Source organism: Aythya ferina (genome assembly GCF_964211825.1).
Source record: "Aythya ferina genome assembly, chromosome: 7".
NCBI classification, from domain to species: domain Eukaryota; kingdom Metazoa; phylum Chordata; class Aves; order Anseriformes; family Anatidae; genus Aythya; species Aythya ferina.
The window spans coordinates 11,558,735-11,579,669 of NC_140302.1; the positions used below are offsets into that span (position 1 = coordinate 11,558,735).

Genomic DNA, 20,935 nt, shown 5'->3' on the forward strand with positions numbered 1-20,935 from the left:
AAAATCCCTTTATAAGGGAATAGAAGGTAAATGTATTTGTGCATGGAGTTAGCCTGCTTACTATCTATCAGTGATATAGTTGTGAGGATCATGCATACACACTGGGAGCGATGAGGAAAATAAATGCCTCGGCATTAAAATTATCATAAAACTTGAACTTCCAAAAAGCAGAGAGATCCCAGAACCTCACTGTATGCGGGCAGTTTCTCTATACAAGTGCTCTATGGAAATGTTACACTACATTGGTAATGAGAGTGTATCTACTCAGCAGCACAACTCAGTGAGGGCAGCTGCCCTCTTCTGTTAATTAAAACACAGATTAAGTCTTCCAGTCATTGTCACATTTTTCCCTACTGCCTGCAGTCACAAAGCCATGCTTTCACATTTGTAACAATGTGGTGATCCATTCACTTCCACACCTACACTGCCTCTTCTCTTGTGAGATGAGAGTTCAGCAGGTACATGCCTGCAGACTTCCTCTGACTGAGGAAGTTGTTAAGCTGAAAGAAACCTTACTAAAATAAGCATTACTTGGCTGGATCATGTTTCCCAATTTTGTTCCTCTGCATGATCATACAATCACTTCTGCAACTCCACAGGGTATAAAGATAACAGATGGACTTAAGATGGAAATACTTCAGAACTATGGTCCTAGAGATGCATTCTAATTTTTGAAAGGAACATAAAAGTTTCATATATATAAACACTATTCATTCCTAATAAAAGGAGGTGAGGAGATAAGCGTATTTTAGAAAACATGTCCATAGAGAGAACCAGTCCATAAACACTATTCACAAAGATTATTCATAAAGTCTAAAATCTTTAGTTCTCTTAAACCCTACTCTTAAAGCCTACAAAGAGGCCTAAACATTGAAGGACACAGCTTAATACCCAATCGTGGGCAAAAATGAAACTCCAACTAACTTCAGTTTAGATCATCTGAACATGGTCCTGAGCTCTGATGCTATATTTAATCCTCACTGCTTCATGAGGAGAGAAATTGGTTTACTGGGGCAGGAGAGAGCAGCCACTAAACAATGCAACAGACATTTCTACCCTTACCTTTTCACTCCATGCCCAAAGTCCAACTGCGAGGAACGCCACACCAGCTAGCTAAAGCAAAAAAAAAAAAAAAAAAAAGGAACGTTAGATCTAATCAGTGAGAAAGCACATTCTCAAACACTTAGCCAGTAGCACTATTGCTCAAGTAGAATAAACATTGTCTGCAATCCCGGATAATAGTAACAGGACATTCTTCCACAAGTGACTCCTAGAAAGAAAATCTAGAATGCTTTTATTCTATAAAAATCCTGCATTTACCAACTACTTTTTGACAGTATTTTACTTTGACTACTCATGATTATTTGAGAGGGATACATTAGATTCCAAAATATTTAACACACTTCAAGGTCATTCTGTATTCAGTCACGTTATAGTACCACTCCTAGACAGCAGGCATGCTTAACTTTTCATAACTTTGGTGTCAAGACTCAGATTAGACTCTTCCCTAATTACATACAATTTCTCATCTTTTTGCGTTGTTTGAGCCCTTTTTACCATTGCTTCAGTTTAATTCAATTCACTTACTCGCAATAAGCAACAGATCTAATGCATAATATACAAACTCCACACCAATTTACATGCTTGCATAATAAATACTTCTGAATTATATTCATCCAAACTAAATTAGATCCTTGTCCTAATTTGTATTCCATTTCTCCATTCTCAGGCAGTTCGTTTTTAGTATCCAATTTCAGTAATCAAGCTAAAATGACCTCTACACACTGAGGGCCATCATCACCCTCCACCCAATCAATTACTTAAAATGGCATTCTGGCTTGAAACACCCATGTACCGAGTCCACTGTAACCATATGAACAACTGAGGTTGCTCCTACACACCAGCCAAGCCTACAGGAGCATGACAAGTAAATCCCTTTAAAACACCCTGAAAAGGGAATCCTTTCTGCTAGGAAAGGCAGTGCCTCCCATGAACTGAATGTGCATTATAAGCAATTTCCTGTAGCACAAGCAAGAAATGGGACCCTTCCCCTCACACGACAAAATGTGGGTGGGTTTGAAGTGCTGCTGGGTTCACTGTCCGCTGCCTCTAAACTGCATTCAGGGTAAATGAAGCTTCTCTGAGTGTACTCCATCAGGAAGTGGGGAAAAAGAAAGCCAGAAGGGCTACAAGTGTCATCATCCATGCCATTCTGTAAAAATTACTCAAATGATGTGAGACAGCTCTGTCTGTGCACGCAGCAAGCCATACGGTGGCGCTTAAGCATGCAGATCAACAAACCAAACCCACAACTGATACACAGGAAGAGTTACAACTAGGCAAAGCAGTGCTAAGTGAGTTAAATTTCCAGATGTTGCTTAGTAAGTGTCCTCTTCAGACTTGCTGTCTTTCATTATAATTACCCTCCTACATAAACTTTAATGGATTCTTATCAAGTACATTTTCACTAGCATGCTTCATTCTCATCTCAACAAACACTGCTCTCATTTCTTTTTATAGAGCATTCAGTTTCACAAAACACTATTTTTGCAGAATTACTGCTGTGAGCACCCATGCAAACTAGCTGCAAGTAAAACTCAGTTTATCAGCAGAAATATAGGCTTGGTCTCACAGAATTAACACTGATAAATCTAAAACTCAGTCCAACTAAGATGTGATTCAGAACTCTCATGGGAAGCAGCCAAAGTACAAAGAGTTCCTTCAGCAAACTTAGCAAAGAGCAGTCAAGTATAACATTTTGCCAGAGGAACAAAGACACCAGCTTCTATATTTATAGGTGAGATTACTTACTTGCAGATAGGTTGTCTTTGTAAAACAGTGGTTATTTACCCAAGTGAGATTTCTTTGCTTTAAGTGCCACGTGCAAGGTACTTAAAGTATCTCACTGAAAACTGATCTAAAGACCATGGCAATAAAAAAAAGCACCATCGGGTATACTCAGAATGGAACTCTACAGAAAATTAGCTCGAGGAAGATATCCTCTCTGCTATTCTTGCACAAGGAGGCATTCAAGTGACTGCTGTGGGGCAGACAAGGGAACAGATCCAGCTTGAACTGAAAGAAGAGTTTTAACCTTCATCAGCTCACTGAACTGGCCACAGGAGTGGGAAATCAGGCAGCTGAGAAGCAGCAATGCTAACTGAAAGTGCTCCTGGGGGAGAGTGAGCAAGCCAGCTAGTTCAAAAGAGAAGCATGTAAAAGTTTGCCTTTCACTAGGATCTGAATAACTTTTAAGCAAGAAAAATGACTAGACTACCCAACTCACTTCTGTATCATTGAGTCACTTATGAGATATGACGCATAAAAGGTTGGATGGAAACATACACAAAGCAGCTCAACTGTACCCCTTTGAACAGGAAACTAAACTAGCAGCCAGTGCTTGATCATTTCCTGCTTTAGAACTGAAAAAATCCAGAGCATGAACACACCACACTGAGCTTTAAGCTCTACTCACAAGAGGTAGGATACTGATGCCAGATCCCAAGCACCAGACAGACAACCACTTAGCTTAAACACTACCTGTTCCCAAGCACCCTTTGAATTCCTTCAACTATGCTATGAGGATCACCTACAAACAGAGAACTTAGCACCTGGTTTGTTTCTCCTATTGAGGTTGTAGCTGAACACAGCTCCTGCAGTAGGACCCTTGCACACAAACCATGCCAGCCTGTTTCAAGGTCCAGTTAGAAGTTATTGGAATGTATTCCCATTGAATTCAGTTTCAGCACGCATAAAATGTTACTCTTAAGAAAAACACTCTCTCCAGCCCCTGGCAAATAGTGTTTGTCATCATAGCTCCACCCACACCAGACTAATCTGCAGCCTACAGCCCTTCCTTCCTTCCTATCCTTGTCTCTTTCCAGACTTTTCCTCTTGGGGTCAGGAAACAACCTGATGGTGGATTCTTTCCTCTTCCTGGCACAACCCTGCTGTTTTAGGTATTCATGAAATACAACATAAGCTGCAAAAGCCAAGAAACCCTGATAGTAGCTTAGTTGTTCTATTACTTTCCAAAAATAAACTCTGGAAAATAATTTCAAGCTTAAGAGATTTTTTTTTGCCCATCATCTTCACGTTCAGCACAAGGCCCCTACAAGTCACCTATAGTACAAGTGAAAACTTTTAATTCTCCCTACCCAAAACCCTTACGAACCAGAAACAAAGCTACAGAGAATTAGAAGATAAAATCAAGATGACAGCAACTGAAACCTATTTCACTCTCTCCCCTCAATTCATTAGAGGGGCAATCAGTTTACACACAGCCTAAAAGGCTTCAGAAGACAAAACCACATATAATCCTTCACTCAAATAGCCACATCCTGGCCAACGTATAATTCTTGGGCTGCCCCAAAAAGCCTTCAACTACAGACAGAAAAGCAACTAAGGCACTTCCTTTTACTCCAGAGGCCTTCTAAAGCAAAAGCCAAAGGCTCAGAGCAGTGCTGCACAAGGCAGGGCCCCACCCGCCCCGCTGACTCCTCTGGGCTCCCACAGCACAACTCAGGCTCCCTTTGCAGAATGACTCAGTGCGGCAAGGTGCCAGAGCCAGGCCCTTCCTCTCTCACAGCACTGCAATCTTTTAATTTCAATATACCAAATGAAGCTACTGAGCAGGAAGAAGGGGGGCGCCGAAAGCAGCTTTGAAGCTCAGCAGGAGGTCTGGCCTTGCTGCATGCCATAGGGTGGTTTCACCAAAACTTCTGAGCATCCACTGCAGGGCTGCAATCCTGCCTCAACACTACTCAAAGGAGTGTATTTGGAGAAGTTTGATCTTATTAGCATGATTAAAAACCAAGAAAACAAAGGAACTGCACATTAAACTCATGTCCAAGACCAAGCCTCCCAGTGACTTCCACTCCCTTTCTTAGAAGGAAAAGCAAAGCACAAAGCACAGAGAAATGATTCTGGAAGCCAGTCAGACAACTCAAGACCATCGGAACTAAGGCTCTACTCTCAAGTTGCGCACATGGAAAAAAAAAACACACTTTCAAATACAGATTTCTAAAGGATGACAAAGCAGTAAGCTTGCCATTATTAAAATATTGTAACAGAACCATATCTGCCCCTTTAAGTTCAGTATTTTTCCACTCATCATATGAAATGAATTTGAAACATGACAAACTGAAGAAAACCAGTCACCCATGGAGAAGTCTACATATCCTGTAAACTAAGACACCACATATTTTGAAGTTCACCAAGTTCACTTTTATTCTGAGATACAGCAGGGAAGGCAACAACAGAAGTACTGCATCTTTAGTAAGCACAACAGAAAGACAAACACAGTTTATCTACATTTACATGTAGATTAGCTAGCATCATATCCCTGAAAACAACTCAAATGGGCAAAAAGGCTGTCCACATAGCCAAGGTGTCATCTCTCATGCCCGTTAGTGGCCACCCTCATTCTGAGGAAAAAACTCACATGGAAATGACAGGACTTAAAAATAACGTAGCCAAACAAGAGCTGACTTTGGGATCAATTTCCAAATCCAACTCCAGTTTGTAGAAACAAACCATCTGTCAGAGGAAAGGCTGGACCACCTCTTTCAGCCCCAGCCTGAGGCACTGGATTCAGCAGGGCTCCTGGGCCCAGCTGTGCACCTGATCCAGTGCAGCTGTGCTGCATCCACAGCATGCAACATTAACAGCCCACCTGCTGGAGCATTCACATTTCTCATTCCAGCAGGCAGATTTGAGCAGTTTACCCATGAGTGCCCATGCACCTGTCCTGCAAATCAAAAAATCTTGATCAGAAATAGCACTGCCTCCTTAAATGCTGATTTTAACATAGTTACATTTCCCTTCTGATTTTTTTTTAGCCCACTCTTCTTTTAAGGCACATAGAAGCTTATTTACTTTGTTCTTCTACACAGCACTGATTTGTCCAATTAAATGCATTGCTAGACTCTCCATCTCAGCCAGCTTGATGTCATAGACTCTTGAACTACTGCATTGGCTAAGATTCATGCACTTGCTTATAAGAGTGCCTACCCTCCCACTCAATGTTTTTACATAGCCTGTTCTACAACTATAGCTGCCACACTTGCCAAAAGAGTTGTAGTTACACATAATTTACCAGGTCAGCCTGATGATAACTTTTCAGCAGAAGCTTTAGACCATTCACTGAGCAAACTACCAAAACTACTAACACCTGCAGAAGAACAATTCTTCCAGCAAAAACAAAAATCATCGGAAACCCATGAACTGTACTTCAAGTTCTCAACATTTTTGCATCTCTTAAAAAGATTCTCTATGGAAAGCAAAAATCCTTAGACTTTCATCATTAATTTCATGAGAATACAATCAATATTCAAAAACTTGAGAACTCCTCAGGAAATGAAAAAATGAATTCTTGCAAAAAAAAAAAAAAGCAGAGACAAATGACTGATAGCATTCCCAATAAAGACAAAATAATTTTAGCTCTTTAAAGACTGTTTACCCAAGCAGTACTTCATTATTTATTTGCTAGAAAGGAATAGGTCTAGCACAATCTTAATACATTTGGGGACAACAAAAAAAATAATCTGTCCATTTCACACATCTCTCACTATCTGTGTAAGAGCATCCCTTCAGTAACACAGTGATTTCTCTGAAAACCAGAACTTCAAAGAACACAGCCTAAGAAATACTATTTCTCTTACAGCATTCTGCTACAGGTACATGGGAGTTGTACTATATAAGACGAAAAGTAAGTACAGAGCTGGTGGCATGAGGACTTAAGTTATGACACAGGAAGCTATGATAAAAGTACTCAAATGATAGGGGAAAAAATATCGCTTATGTTCAAACATTTGCTCTACGGCAATACTGTGGACAAGCAACACCTCACACCTCTTCCGCCCTGTTGGCCACACAAGCCCCTAGGGCTTAATGCTCCAGTATCATGTTAAAACAGTGCACTAGTAAGCTAGTTGTGACAGTAGCAGAGTTCTGTGGTTTCCAACAGCATCCAGACATTTCAGTCTCAGAATTAACCTAGCCCTCTAACATTTTTATTAGGATGACTAAAGACAGCAGAAAATTCATGATTAAGAAGCTCACAAGATTCCTGGCTTTCCTCTTTGAGCAGTGATCCCCTACACTAAGGATCTTGCTTTGAACAGAAGACTGAGTCAGATGATCTCCAGAAGATCCATTCAAACTAGACTTTTCTATGATTCTAAATTAACTCAGAGTTTTGCCCATCACATACTCATCTTTCAAAAAGGCTCATTCTTTATATACTACCAAAGCAGCCAAAATGCACAGAAATGCTAATCCAGTTTACCAGAACTTTGTGGGTTAATCAAGCAAACCACCGAGTCATTATTGACAAGTATGAACAAGATTCTGTTGTCTGTAGCTTACATTCAGACTTTCCCCTCTAAAGTTAATACAGATAAATTTAGTAGTAACTATCTAAATCCATAACTTTAGGGTCTAGGAAGATGGGGTGGTTTGATGAACAGTGACAAAAAAAAATCAGATTTATATAGTCTACTCTAGCACAAGTACTGATCTCAGATGAGTCAGGATGAAACGAAACAATTTTTACTCAACTTAAACAAGATGTTTCAACCACATACCATTCTTTGATTCCTACTATCTGACCCTACTTGCTTTGAAAAAAAATAGAAGTATTTAGAGAAGACTACGCAGACTATACAAGCATTTCAGCTCTGAATGAAAACATTAACCCAAGCTGCTAGCATTGGGCAAAGTCCCTGTACCTGCACTTCATCATGACTACCTATGCCTTACCATGACTTAAGCTTCCATTACTTCAGGTGTGAGCTCCTAATACCTGACCTACACATTCTGAAAAGAATTAAAAGGTTCAATTGATCAGTACCTTTGGCCTCACAACCCCTCAAGGAATACTATTTCTAATGCAAGGCTATATACTGACCTTTGAAGAGCTGCCTTTCCTAAGGTAGGTGCTTTGGTCATCTTGACCATCATACTCATCTAAATCCACACATCTGATTTTGCATTCTTTGAATTAACAGTAAACAAACATTAGAGGCAAGCTAGTCCCTAATCAAGTATTTAAAGATGGCATCAGACAGCTTTGCTATCCTGGAAGCATAACCTTCAAGATCCTGATTACATTCTAAAGCCCCAGAAATGTGTTAACAGCCGGCAACTCCTTCCTTCTCTTCTGCAAACTGTACTTATAGCTGCACCACTCCAACACAAAGATCAAAGAAGATCTGAAGAGATATATTTGAAGACACTTATATTAAAAAGGGAAGCAACCTAACATGCCACGTAAGTGCACTTAAGGACAGATTTAACCTTCGCCCAAACACACAACCAGTATTTAGTGGCCTCCATCATCCAAAGGACAGAGGCCCTGTCAGCAACAACTGAGACTACTTTCTTTTGACAAATCCTTAAAGCAGATCTTTCCCTTCTGCATAAAAAAAGACTATTATCTCTCCTTCACTCATTTATCTTCCATCTAATGGTAGGAGAGGAGGAAGACTGAGAAATTAGTATCCATATAATTTTCAGTAATAATGACTTTTGGACATGGGATAGGCTTCTGCAACTTCAGAACACCAGGGACATACACTATAGATCAGCTACCTGGTTTCAGTTAAAGATTTAGACACATTTTGAATGGAAGCACAGATGAAATTGAGGTACCCCCAAACTATTTGTTTCTACATTTTGTACTCACCCAGAAGATAATGTTGTAGCTGAAGAGCAGGTATTTGTACCAACAGCTAACCTCTGCATTAGAATATCGGTAATAGTGCATCTTCTATAACACAGCGCCTACATAGAAGAAAAAAATTGAAAGAATCAGTCAAAGATTTTAAGAACAAGAAATTTTTTCCAGATCTTTCACTCTGTTAACATAGGACTATTGTAACCTGTACCACATGTCACTCAGAAGTACGTTTGAAGTCAGCTCACAAACTTCCGCGTACCCCAAACTCCTTCTAAGTATTTATTGCTTAATAACTTTATCTTCTTTAAGTGCACTAACATGGTAACAGGGAGGGACACCCAAAAAGGAAACTGGCTATATAACTACCCTAAGATCCACATCAGCTTTCTCACTCCCTCAAAGCCGTTGTATTTACACAGACAGCTGCCTGGACTTTCGCAAAAAGTCTAAACACACCCTGTGGATTTTACATCCAACACCCCAGAGCTAGTAATCTGTTCCAAGTGGTTACCTGGAAAACTTAAATGTCTTTGGTGCTAAATACAACAGGGAGTTTTACTCCTTTCCATATTTTAATGTTTCTTTATCAAAACAATACACCACAAGAGGTTTTATTCTTAAGAAAAGCCACACCATCAGACAGCTGATCTGCTCTGCAGAGTTCTGTTTTCATGTTTCGTTATATGTGAGAGAGAGATAAGGTTCAATTGCAATTGTTGCTCAAACAAAATTGTTCAGAGAACTAAATAAAGCTTTTCATGTTGTAGCTAACCCACTTCTGCAGAAATGCCATGTATAGAAAAACAGAGGACAAGCTCTTAAGATGAAAGCTGGAAAGACAAAGCACTCACCCACCCAGCCAAGTTTCAGAGAACTGACCACACAACAAACGCTGCCTACAACCGACCCCATGCAGCAGCTCCAGATTTCAACCCTCCATGCACTTGAGACAAATGTTTTCCTCCCGTAAGACATTTAGGAAATGCCTGCAACAGAAGCAAGCAGAGAGAATTTTCCAAACACCTCATCGCTAAGAAACAGACTTCAAGGACTATGCTGACCTGGGCATCTACAGACAGCATGCAAAACCTAAGCCTAGCCTGCAAAGTCTGAAAAAGTGCCATGGAATGGTTAGCTGCAGATCACCACTGCAGCCATAGTTATAGGAAGGCAAATACATCTCTTTTAGAAAGCAATCTGTAACTGGGTGTTAAAAAAAAAAAAAAAAAAAAAAAAAAAAAAAAAAGACCACACACACACACCCCAAAAGAGCAGGGAGAGGAACAAATACCCGTACGTTCTTTATTGTAAGTACACTACTGATCATTTTCCAGGACAACCATGAATTACTACTATCAGTGTCATCTCGGAAAAACTTGTTTTTGAAGTCTCATGACAGGCATTTCAAATCTTGCCTTAAGCCTTTCCCCGAAGCTAAAGCCACACATACACAGATAGGACACATGACAGACATCTTCCACCCAGGAAACTACGCACAAGGATCCCAGGTAGGCTTTGATTTTCCTTCCAGAGTTCTCCCTGTCCCTGGCGTGGCTTCCACCTGCAACCAAACCAAGTCCCTGCATGGTCCAGACACGTTCACCTCCTTTTTATCACCATCCAGAAAGTTTCTCGGCAGCCTAACCATGAGATAGTTATCAGAAACGCAGAAACAGTGCAGAAAATCTAAAGAGAACATTTCAGTAAACACTCCATACTTTTACAAAGTTACGGGAAAAAAATAACTGGAAAGTCAGGTGACCTCATACAGCAAGTAAGACTGAAAGATTTGCAGACAATTTCTGCTTTTTCCAACCCAAGACAACTGCATGTAGATAAATTTTCAGATCCTACTGAAAACTGGCAGGTGTTATACTAGTTACACTGATCCACTTGATTGGAAATTGATTAATTTATATATAATAAAGCCAGACATCACCTAAATAAGCTTTAAGATGATACCTATGCAGTTTGTTTTAGACACATCCACAGGCAATTCTAGACAGCATCTTGAAAGACCCTTCAGCAACAAAATACTCTGCTCTCTCTTTCATAGAAAACTCCAAGTTTGAAACACTTTGGTTAAGGCACAAAACTTCTCTTGGTTGAAACGAATGTCACATGAATGCAGAAATATGCATGCTACCAGAAGTGCATTGCACTGGGCAGAGGAGCACTTGTCCAGCACTCAGAATGACTGCCTGGCAACCTCACCAGAGAGAAGCAAGAGCTCAATTATCCTGAGGTGCAGGCTCTTTAACAGCAACATCCTCAAAAGCTTATCAGTTTGTTATTGTTAAGAAACACAAGCACAAATGTAGATGAATAGAATTTCAGTATCACCATGTTTTTATATCATTATGTACTTGATGCAGCCTTTTAAATTGGAGCACTAGTGAAGAAAGCTTGCTTAAAAGCTACTATGAAAAGTTGAGAAACCTCCATATGAGATGGAATAAAACTGAGTTTAAATAAGAACTGAAACTTTTTGCCGTGAATAGCTCTAATAAAGAGACTGTATGTGCACAATAAACTACTAAGCTGGTTACAGAGAAACAGCAGAAAGATTAAAGGATGTATTGCACATTCTCACAGAAACAATATCTGCAAAATTTCTCATGCTAGCGTATGAATATTCACCATTAGAACCTTAGCTCATTATTTCGATAGTACAAAAGTTGAATCCCATTCAGTTTTAATCAAACACTGACAAGTTTTGCCATCCAAAAACTCATCCTATTACTAGTTTGTATGGTCACAGCTCATTTATAACAAGAGCCCAATAACTACAGACACACCAGCTAACACACACAACCTTTGTACTTCAATAATGGAAGTGCTACTTTATGGCAGTACGGGCAATAACTGGAAATTACTTCTCTAAATGTAACCCAGTCACACGCATAAGCTTAGTTTTGCAACACACATTCTTAAGATATAGACAGTTCCATTTCCTCATGCCCTACTTCAACTTCAGTTGCTGACATTTTCATCCCATGCAGCTTCACAGGCAGCATTTATGCATCTTACAATTACAAGACATTACAAAGAAAGCCTGCTGGACAAAACTTTCCTAGCATGCTTTTCTAAGCGTGCTACTGAGAGAACACTAGAGAAAGAGCAACCAGTTGATTTTCCCAGCTTTGAATCCCTTAGACTAAGTACATAGCTACATCTCTAGCTCTAAATGGCAACTCATATTTTAACAATCTAGGTTCATACACTTGAACTAGTCAGCAAGTGTGATAGATCTGGGGAAAAGAGGGAGAAGATAAGATGCTAGGACAAAGCAGCAGAACCTCACTAATCTGAGCCATGTTCAAGCCTCCGTTTCCCCCAGCACACATCACACAGCATACAACACACAGCGAAGTGTCTCACATCACTACATTCCTTAAAAACGGGGTTCAGTTACACAGACTAAGAGCCTGAAGGTGCAATCTGAAGCAGAAAAGCAAGCATAGCAATTCAGGAACCAAAATACAAGCGCAGTCTGGTCTTACTTTGTTAGGTTGCCCTCTTCAACACAGATTTGCATCCAATTATTCAAGTTCCAGCTGCAGAGAAACTCAGCACCAGGAGCGTCAGAAGTGTCCTTACTGATAAGCACTGTTGCCTGCTTAAGTCATCACTGACCAACAACTTGTAACACATCTCTCTGCATTTCCCCATACAACTGGGGAGGCGCCCCAGCCATACCCATCATAGGACTGTCACAGGATGAAAAAGGAAAGTGATTTTTTATTTGCTCTTTATTTTTCTTCATGCTCTGAAATGGCAGGGGTCCGGTACAACCAGCATGGGTTCTTTGTTGCAAGAAGCTGTCCTACAACAGCACATGGTTCCTGAGACAGATGTTTCCTCCTGAAATACCTATATTGAGAGCAGATTTGACCTACTGCATTTGCTTATCCACATCGGGAGCCTTTGGTTCTTCTTGACAGACCACCAAATGCTATACGGAGAAGTATGGTCCCTACTGGTGTGGGACTGACATTCTGACATGTGACATTTGAAGTGTAGGTATGTTTGACTGTTTTTTTCCCCAACCCTACATATAAAGAGGCCAAACAACCCACTCAAAGCCACACAGCCACCTTTCCCATGTTTATACTAAAAACAGTCATGAGTCCTAGCGTAGGAAGGATCTGTTATCAGACAAAAATCTGCTACCTCTGTACTTCATGTACTTTGCATCACAGGCTGCATAACTATGGTTAGTGATGCTACAAAACATTGGGAAGCTTCAGGCAGCCTGTAGGCAGCACTGACTAGTCACTTTCTCTACTGCATTTCTGACAAAGTCACAGTGTCTCAGCTGGCAGTTATCACACACTCATAGCAACAGGAATTTCTAAAAATTAAATATAGAGCACAGCTGCTTTGGTAGAATTTATAACTTTGTTTTCAGCTTTAACAAAGAAAAGAAGTTGTCGTTCATCAAGTGAATGCTGCCATTTGAAAAGCATTTCTACACCCACTCTTCCACTCTTACTTTCCAAATACTGTAGCAGTGATACAGTCTATAGACTTTAACCCTTACAAAACAAAGCTGTGATGTATTAACCAATCTCCTGTGGATATGCAAGGAAATCCTCAAAGATAAGATACCAATGTAGAACAGGCAAAACCTGGAACACTAATATGCATCTCTAAGCCTAGGTCCACAAACTCTTCTGAACCTCAGGAGGCATTATAGCTTTACCAAGCAGACCTAAGCCACGCTCATGTTCCAGTTAAAGCCAGCGCTGCCACCGCACCAATTCACAGAATCACAGAATCACAGAATTTTCTAGGTTGGAAGAGACCTCAAGATCATCGAGTCCAACCTCTGACCTAACGCTAACAGTCCCCACTAAACCATTTCCCTAAGCTCTACATCTAAACGTCTTTTAAAGACCTCCTCCTTCCCTGTCCCATCGTGCAATCCACAGCCACTCCTCATCCTACTCAACAGAAGGGGACCAGCAAGTCAACCCCGCAATTTTGTCAAACATGCTGAGAAAGCAGACTTGAGCCTCCCAACCCACCTCGCTAGAGTCACACGGATGCCAGCAGTGCAGACAGTCAGGTGGCAGCACAAGGACAATGCTGGGAGGCCAGAAGCAGCACCAGCTCCTGAGTGTGCCCAAGGTAATTCGGTACCACTGCAGTGCTCTCTACACGAGTATCACAGACAACACGACACGAGGCTAACACATGGAAATGGATGAAGCTGGGGGACACTGTACAGAAGTGAGGCATGAGGAAAAAAAAATAATTTTGCTGGTTGTTCCCTCCCCAGCCATCATCGACCAATACAAAGTATCGGGTCCACATGAACCTGGTGAAGGAAATGGACACAAGCACAGCACAGCAGAGGAGTGGAAAGAATTTTTTACCATACAGCAAGAGATGCACGTTGGCCTATTGCTTCTTTAGGTGTGCCTGCTTAACTCCACTATGCCATCAACACCAACTCCCTAACAAAAACATTACTTCATTCATTCAGGTCACTGTTATTAAAAATAAGCATCATTCTCTTGGAGGTGCTCACTTAATAGTTTTCTGTGGTTGGGTTGTTTGTTTGTTGGCGTGCATGCTTGTGAGTGAAGTGGAAGGATGGACATGTCCCTGAGCAGGAGCAGCTCAGGCTTTCTTTGGGCCTTTCTGAAAAGGGCACAACCAGGAAACACCTACAGACTGCTCTTTCCACATCCCCAGAGAAACTGACCACAGCGAGTCACCATGATCAGTACAGCAGCAGGTGCTGGGTGTCAAGTCTTCATGTGTAAGGACTGAGCTTGGGGAACAAAAAGAAAAAAAGTGATTGAATTTACAGCTCTTACACAGGCTAACCCATCTCTGGAATGGGAGATAGCAGCACTTTGATGATTCAAGAACTCTGCAAGGCTGTGTCATCTTTATTTAGTAATTTTGTTTCCAAGGAACTCTTACAAGGGCCTCTAAAGAAATACACATTTCTCTTAAGGAGCAAGGGTATATAAGGGTATATTTATTTCCGCTGCAACCCAAAAGAGCAGAGAAACATCTGCTCATTCTTAGAAGAAACCTGAAGATTATTCAACAAAAGGTGTGGTTTTTTTGTGTTTTTTTTTAATTTTTTAACCTGAAAGACTCATTATGCAAGGCAGACATGGCTAATAGGTTATCCCTCTCTATCCCTCCTTTCTTAATAGAGAAATAATGACCAAAACAAATCTTTGAAGTTAATGGAAAATACAACCAAAGCCAGACAGATTTCTCAAAACATCATCTTTTGGGGCTCTTACTTCTGTAGTATGCTGGAGAGTCAAAGTCCTCACACTGTTTGAAGAGTATTTCTGGCCCAACTTGTTCCAACATATACTCCACAACAATCCTCAGAACTGACCCAATCCCCTCTAAGATGGGAAGAGCTTCAGCTTTCAGTGACCAGGCTTTACTCACTGCAGCATAAACTGCAACTTAAGAAAACTTGTAAGGAACAGCTATCAGTGCTCCCAAACCCAAAACAAAGCAGCAGCAATTCAGAAGAGCCCCACAGAAGCTCTGCAGACCACTGACATTATGCACCTGCTTATGGCGAAACCAGATGCTTTCATGCAGACAAGCTGAATCAGAAATACCATGTGAAAGTACTCTGAACTCAGACTAACATTCGGAATACAGACACCTTGAATTCTGAAAATATACACAAGCATTAAGGAATATAATCTGATAACCTCTTCCGAACTGCCCATTTGACTAAAAAGCCACCAAATCTTTGGCATAAAAGCACCACAACTGCAATTCAGGGAACCATTCAAGCTATTACTCACAGGATATTAGATCTACTTATTTTCTTAACCTAACAAAAATACAGGAAAGGAAGACTTGAAGAGAGCACACAATCAGCAGTCACTCCTGCAGCAATCAAAGACCACGAAGGGAGGACAAGAGCACTTGTAACAATCACTTCCCACAACTCTTCACACAGAAGCTACCAAGAGATACAGTCAGCTGGTCCTGCTCACACACTAGTGAAGTCTTTTTTCCTACTTAGCTACAAAAGCTACCAGTATTTCTAAAAAAACAAACCACACACACACACACACACAAAAGCAGCTCCAGAAATTTCAGTTTTTCATCACCAAAAACGAAGCCCTAGTCAGAATGAGAACTAACACTACCACAGAACACAAGCAGTGACTGTGAAGATTCAATCTGCAAATATTTTCTACTGACACTGAGGAGACAGAGGCACAACTTGACTCAGCCATGTACTGAATTTCACCAGGTTTATGGTATTTCTGCTCTGCTGACTTCAGGTTCGCTGCAGTAGTAAGTGAACAGATACAAACTGTCTGCTCCAACATTCAGCAGCCCTTGACAAGGAACACCAACTACAGCGGCACCTCTGACCCCGCTGAGGAACGATCTGCTCAGAGGAGCTGAATGCACATAAAGCATCTATTCTGTATGCTGACTTAAAGCAAGAGACAGCAGGGGAAGCAGAAAGAGAAAGAAACATCACAAGTAAAATGAGTCCAAAAGTCACTGGTTTTCTGAACACAGGCAGGAGAAAGTGAAGGATCATTTCATAAGCTGTCAGGCTCTATTAATATTTGAGAATTGCAAACAACAGCAAGAGTGTAAGATGTAGGCTGCACTGACCTTATCTTCTAAAGCACTATGGAATAATCCACATTCACAAAAGTTAAAACTCAGACTGATTACTAGGAAAAATTAAATCTACACTAGACACTTACAGCTCAATGAATGGCTCATTAACCCCTTGGAAGTGTCTGGAATAATCTTTCTTCCCCAAGAAAAAATACAGTAAAACTATTACACAGTTTCTCCAGAATAGAAGCTTGCCTACGTGTTGTAACTCTAGCATTTAGAAACAAACCACAAGCTATGGTTGCCTTTTTCACTTCACAGAAAGCTCAGATGTTGGGAAACACACAAGCGTGTCACTCATTCTGACCAGGCGTTTGTTCACTTCGGGGAGCAAAGCCTGTCAGAACAAGTAGCCAGAACAACCTTAGCTGACCAAAACCCCTCAGCTGCTTTCTCCCACCTTTCCTGAGAGCAGACACATATCCACTCCCTATAACATTAACAGTAGCAGGGCAAAACTCAGTCTCAAATTAAAACAACCATATAATTTGATTTTTTTTCCCCTTCCCTTGCAACAGAAGGTTTTGGAGTCTTGCAAAGCAAGCATTTTCTTTGGGGAGCCAGAACTGCCAGCATGGGGAATAATTTTCTTTATATTTAGTTATCCAACAGTAGAAAGTATTCCACAGACACCATCTGCTCCTTCCCATGCCTCCATGCAGACCACTGGGCTTCAAGAACAGAACGGGTCCTCCACTTGCTATACCACTTTATATCACACATCACAGCTTGGAAAAAAAACAGGAAGCCGCCAACTTGCTTTGCTGACACATCTGCTCTTTCTTCAGAGGACAACATCCTAAACTTTTAAACATATTGTGGCTTTCCTCTACTTCTCCCAGGAATGCCACTTGTTCTAGTCTCCTGTTACATTTCAGCCAAAGAGGATATCCCTTCATTTTCTTTTTTTTTTTTTCCCTCCCCCACAGAGCAAAACGGGAGACTGATTATAGTAATACACAGTAAAAGAATGACTACCATGTCATTTTTTTTATTCCTAAAAGTATGCCTTGCTTTGGGTATAACACACAGCCTGTTCATGTCTGCATCATATTCTTAGCCTTTATACTCAATGTCCGTATATATTTTAACAATTTAAATGACCTCAGAAAGCCACCAGCTTGCAGAGAAGTGAACACAACTATCTATGTGATACTAGTTACACTCACCGTTTGTTCTGCTTAAGCAATGCTGTGTCCATGTCAGACACATGATGTGGAGCTGAAGCCACTGAAGAGTCAATTTTTCTCCCTTTCCACCCCCCATAAGTAACAGGGCTCCCACTTTCAAATCCAGGAGGAACAGGTGCTCCTGATACAGCCTCCCAGCACCATAGGATCCACCCTACCTGCACTTGCAGCCCATTCATGCAAAGCTCACTGACTGTCGTTGCCCTCCCTGCGTGGCACACGAGCTGCATTCAGCCCACGCTCAGGAGAACTTTGTTTTTATGTGCCAACCAGGATGATCACAGGCTTGGGGAGCACAAGAAAAAATAGCACTTTGTGGCCACGCAGACAGCTCAACAACGGTACGGTAATTGTTCCACCTACCAACTGACTTTCTGGGAAAGAAAGGCACTTGTGTAACTTTCAGAACAGGACTAGCATGCAAACCTCTACCGTGCAATGCAGGAAAACATTAGAGAAGTGACAAAACAACATTCAAACACCTCCTCAGCCTAACCACCGTCAGCTCTTCAGGAGACCACGTGGCTCAGCCCAAAGAAGCAAATGCTTCAGGAGATGTGGCAGATAGGTTTGCATAGCACCCTGCACACCCTACCACAAGGAAAGGAGTAAGAAGAAAGACCAAAGCTGCTCCAGGCTGCTAAGCCAGGGCTTGAAATGCTCCAGCCCTTCCCCCAGTAGCCGGTGCTTACACGGGTCATGAGAAACTGTCAATTGTTTGCTGGAAGACTCGCGTCCTCCCCAGGGGAAGGAGGAAAAACAAGCTCTCCACCTCGTGAGGGGCTGGCCAAGAACAACATGGTGTAGTAGAGATCACGGCAGCAGAGGCTACGCAGCGATGCTGTCGGCGCTCCGTCACGCCCAGACTTCAGTCTCTGCAAGCAGCAAATAGCAAAGGCACCAGCACAATGAGAAGGTGCAGAAGTGAGACACAACAGCCTCACCTGGGCCTTTAATCAAAGGAGTAAGCATACCTCTAGGGGGGGAAAAAAAAAAAAAAGTAAGAACACAGGAAACTGCCATCTTAACATGCTGACAGCGCTGCTTCTTACACAAGCAGCCCGGCCCAGAAGAAAAAGAAGAAGAGCTAAAGACACCTTCCCTTCCCATTTGTCCCAGCTGGACAAGTCTTGCAGTTGAACTCCCTCCCACCCTGCAGAAGCGGATCACTGCTGTGACCACTTTGTCCACGTACCCTTCACAGTCTCACTGCAGTGTACACCTTGCAAAGTCACCTCACGCTCTTCTGGGAGCCGTCTCGCTAATTCCCCATCCATCAATTTCAAACCACACAACTTTTTAAGTGAGCTTTCTTCCTCTACATGCTGGCCATGCAGACACACTGAAATCACAGGCAGGGTGAGCAGCTCTTCTGCTTTGTGCCCTGTGTCATATATAGCTTTACTGCTGTGTTCATTTTCCACATAACACCAAGCACTTCCCTGAGTACTGTTCAATAACAAATTGTTGGGGGGGGGGGGGAGGGGGAAATGAGTATCAAGGCCATGAGCTCCTTATCCTGGCAATCAGAAGCCTGCTGTCATGTAAGAGACCGAAGTCCAACAACTATGATGTCTTCCTTCAGATATAAGTTACTTGAGGCTGCTCCCTACACTCTCTGTTCCAGGGGTTCCCAGCTGTCAGAATACCTATCACAGCACCGATTTTATATCCCAGAGCAAGAGCAGACAACTCTTGCTACACAGAACATTTCTTGACATAATAAAATTTTCAGCATTCAGCTGCCTCTAAACACCGTGCTTCACCCTGCTTCCTGCAGATGCAATTAGAGAATACTTTCCAGACAGATACAAATATCAAGTATTTAATCTTTGGGCAACAAAACAAAAACCTTTAAAACAGGGAAAAGACTGCTGGAAAGGGCTTTTGTGTCACAGGAACAAATCAGTTTTCTACACTACCAACTTGTCTGAAACAATCAAGCCAAATTAAGAACACATGAAAGCCAAAAGCTCACATTCACACATGCTCAGCAAGCACCTGAACCTGTTAGCACCGAAGAAGAGCTTCAACTCCAGCCATAGGCTTCAGCACAGGTTTTCACAATGAAGACTTCTGTTCAATCTCTAGACTGAGAGCACACAGCTTCTTGCAATACCAGGGAAATCTGGTAAATGTGTGCCTACCCCACAGAATGAGATAGCAAGGCCCTACGCCTTCGCCTTGGACATTCAGGTTCACAAAGGAGACAGCCCCAGGACTTCCAGCTGTTGCACAGACTGCTGTAAAGACAGGTACACAGAAATAGCTCTAAGAAAATACATAAGATGACATTCCAGATAAGAACAGAAATCCACACATACCATGTATGAGGTTTACTATAAAGGAAAAAACTACTGCTTCTTTGCTCCCCAAAAGGGAGAGAAATGGGAAACACTGTGGCAGAACAAGTGCTGGTCCTCACTTCCAAACAAGGGCTGAGGCACAATTTGAGCCACACAGGACATTTCCTCTTGCATTCAGCACATTTTATTTTCCTTTGCTCCAAGTCTGCTGCAATAGGTGATAACAGAACTTGGGAAGCAGTGTTCTGTCCAGTCTTTCACAATCTTCTTTCAAAGAAGGCTTCATTTCCAAGATCTGTGCAAACAAGGTCAGCAAAAGCCTGGTCATTCAAGTCAGTAGTTTCAACTGCAAACAGTGGAATCCCTTATCCCATCAATATTTGAGGATCACTATTTTCTGCAGGTTAAATCCTTCCTCTGTAATCCCCACCTGTGACATGCCTAAAATAGCAGAATTAACCCAACAACAATTTTTCAGCTCACTGACCACACTGAAGACAGGTTTTGTTCAGTCATCCAGAGAAGCTGTTTTACAATGCAAAAAAACTAAAACACAAGACCTTCAATTATATTTAATTACATAGTGGCTGTTTCAAAATGAAGTTGTGTGAACCTACAACACAACATGTTTTCTCCTCCCTCCTTTTCCTGAGGGAAGATTTGCTAGGCTAAAATCAGATTTCAGTTATTTTGGGGGGAAGTCCAGACTATAAAACTTTAAAACCCCCACAAAACAAACCTCAATCTGCTTTACTCTGAAGATCTCCCACATTGCTTTAAACCTTTCCTTGACTGGATGCTTTTGGCTGAGCATGAGCCAAAGGACAAAGGACAAGGACACTGCTGCTGCCCGAGCAGCGCTGGGACTGGAAGGCTGCAGCAGTACCCTCCAGCAACACAACATTACTACAGCTCCAGAAGAGCCCTACATTTTCTGTTTGTGTAATACCAGGGAGAAAGACACTTCCTTTGGAGGTATCAAGAGCCACCTGGAAGAGAACTGTTCCTCAATTTCTTCAGCTGCTGTTCCCACAGCTGAATTCTCCAATATTTATGCCAAAATAAAGAAACCTCTTGTTTGTGCGTTTGATTTATTGCACGTACAATGGGAAAGC

At 41.6% G+C, this 20,935-nt stretch overlaps 1 protein-coding gene across 9 annotated transcripts in view; it reads right to left on the reverse strand.

Annotated features, from left to right (window-relative positions):
* Positions 1-20,935, reverse strand: part of TSPAN14 (tetraspanin 14) — a 43,572-nt gene that overhangs the window by 20,230 nt on the left and 2,407 nt on the right. For 5 of the 9 annotated variants that reach the window (XM_084525375.1, XM_084525372.1, XM_084525377.1 and 2 more), the window contains exons 2-3: positions 8,687-8,784; positions 1,063-1,113 (exon numbers count right to left, since the gene is read on the reverse strand). In XM_084525375.1, the coding sequence (XP_084381501.1) occupies positions 1,063-1,113; positions 8,687-8,767 (132 nt within the window). In that variant the 5' untranslated portion in view covers positions 8,768-8,784. Of the gene's footprint in view, positions 1-1,062; positions 1,114-8,686; positions 8,785-12,183; positions 12,314-19,838; positions 20,116-20,935 lie in introns of those variants that run through there. The other 4 variants (XM_084525373.1, XM_084525380.1, XM_084525374.1 and 1 more) reach the window with 2 other exon arrangements.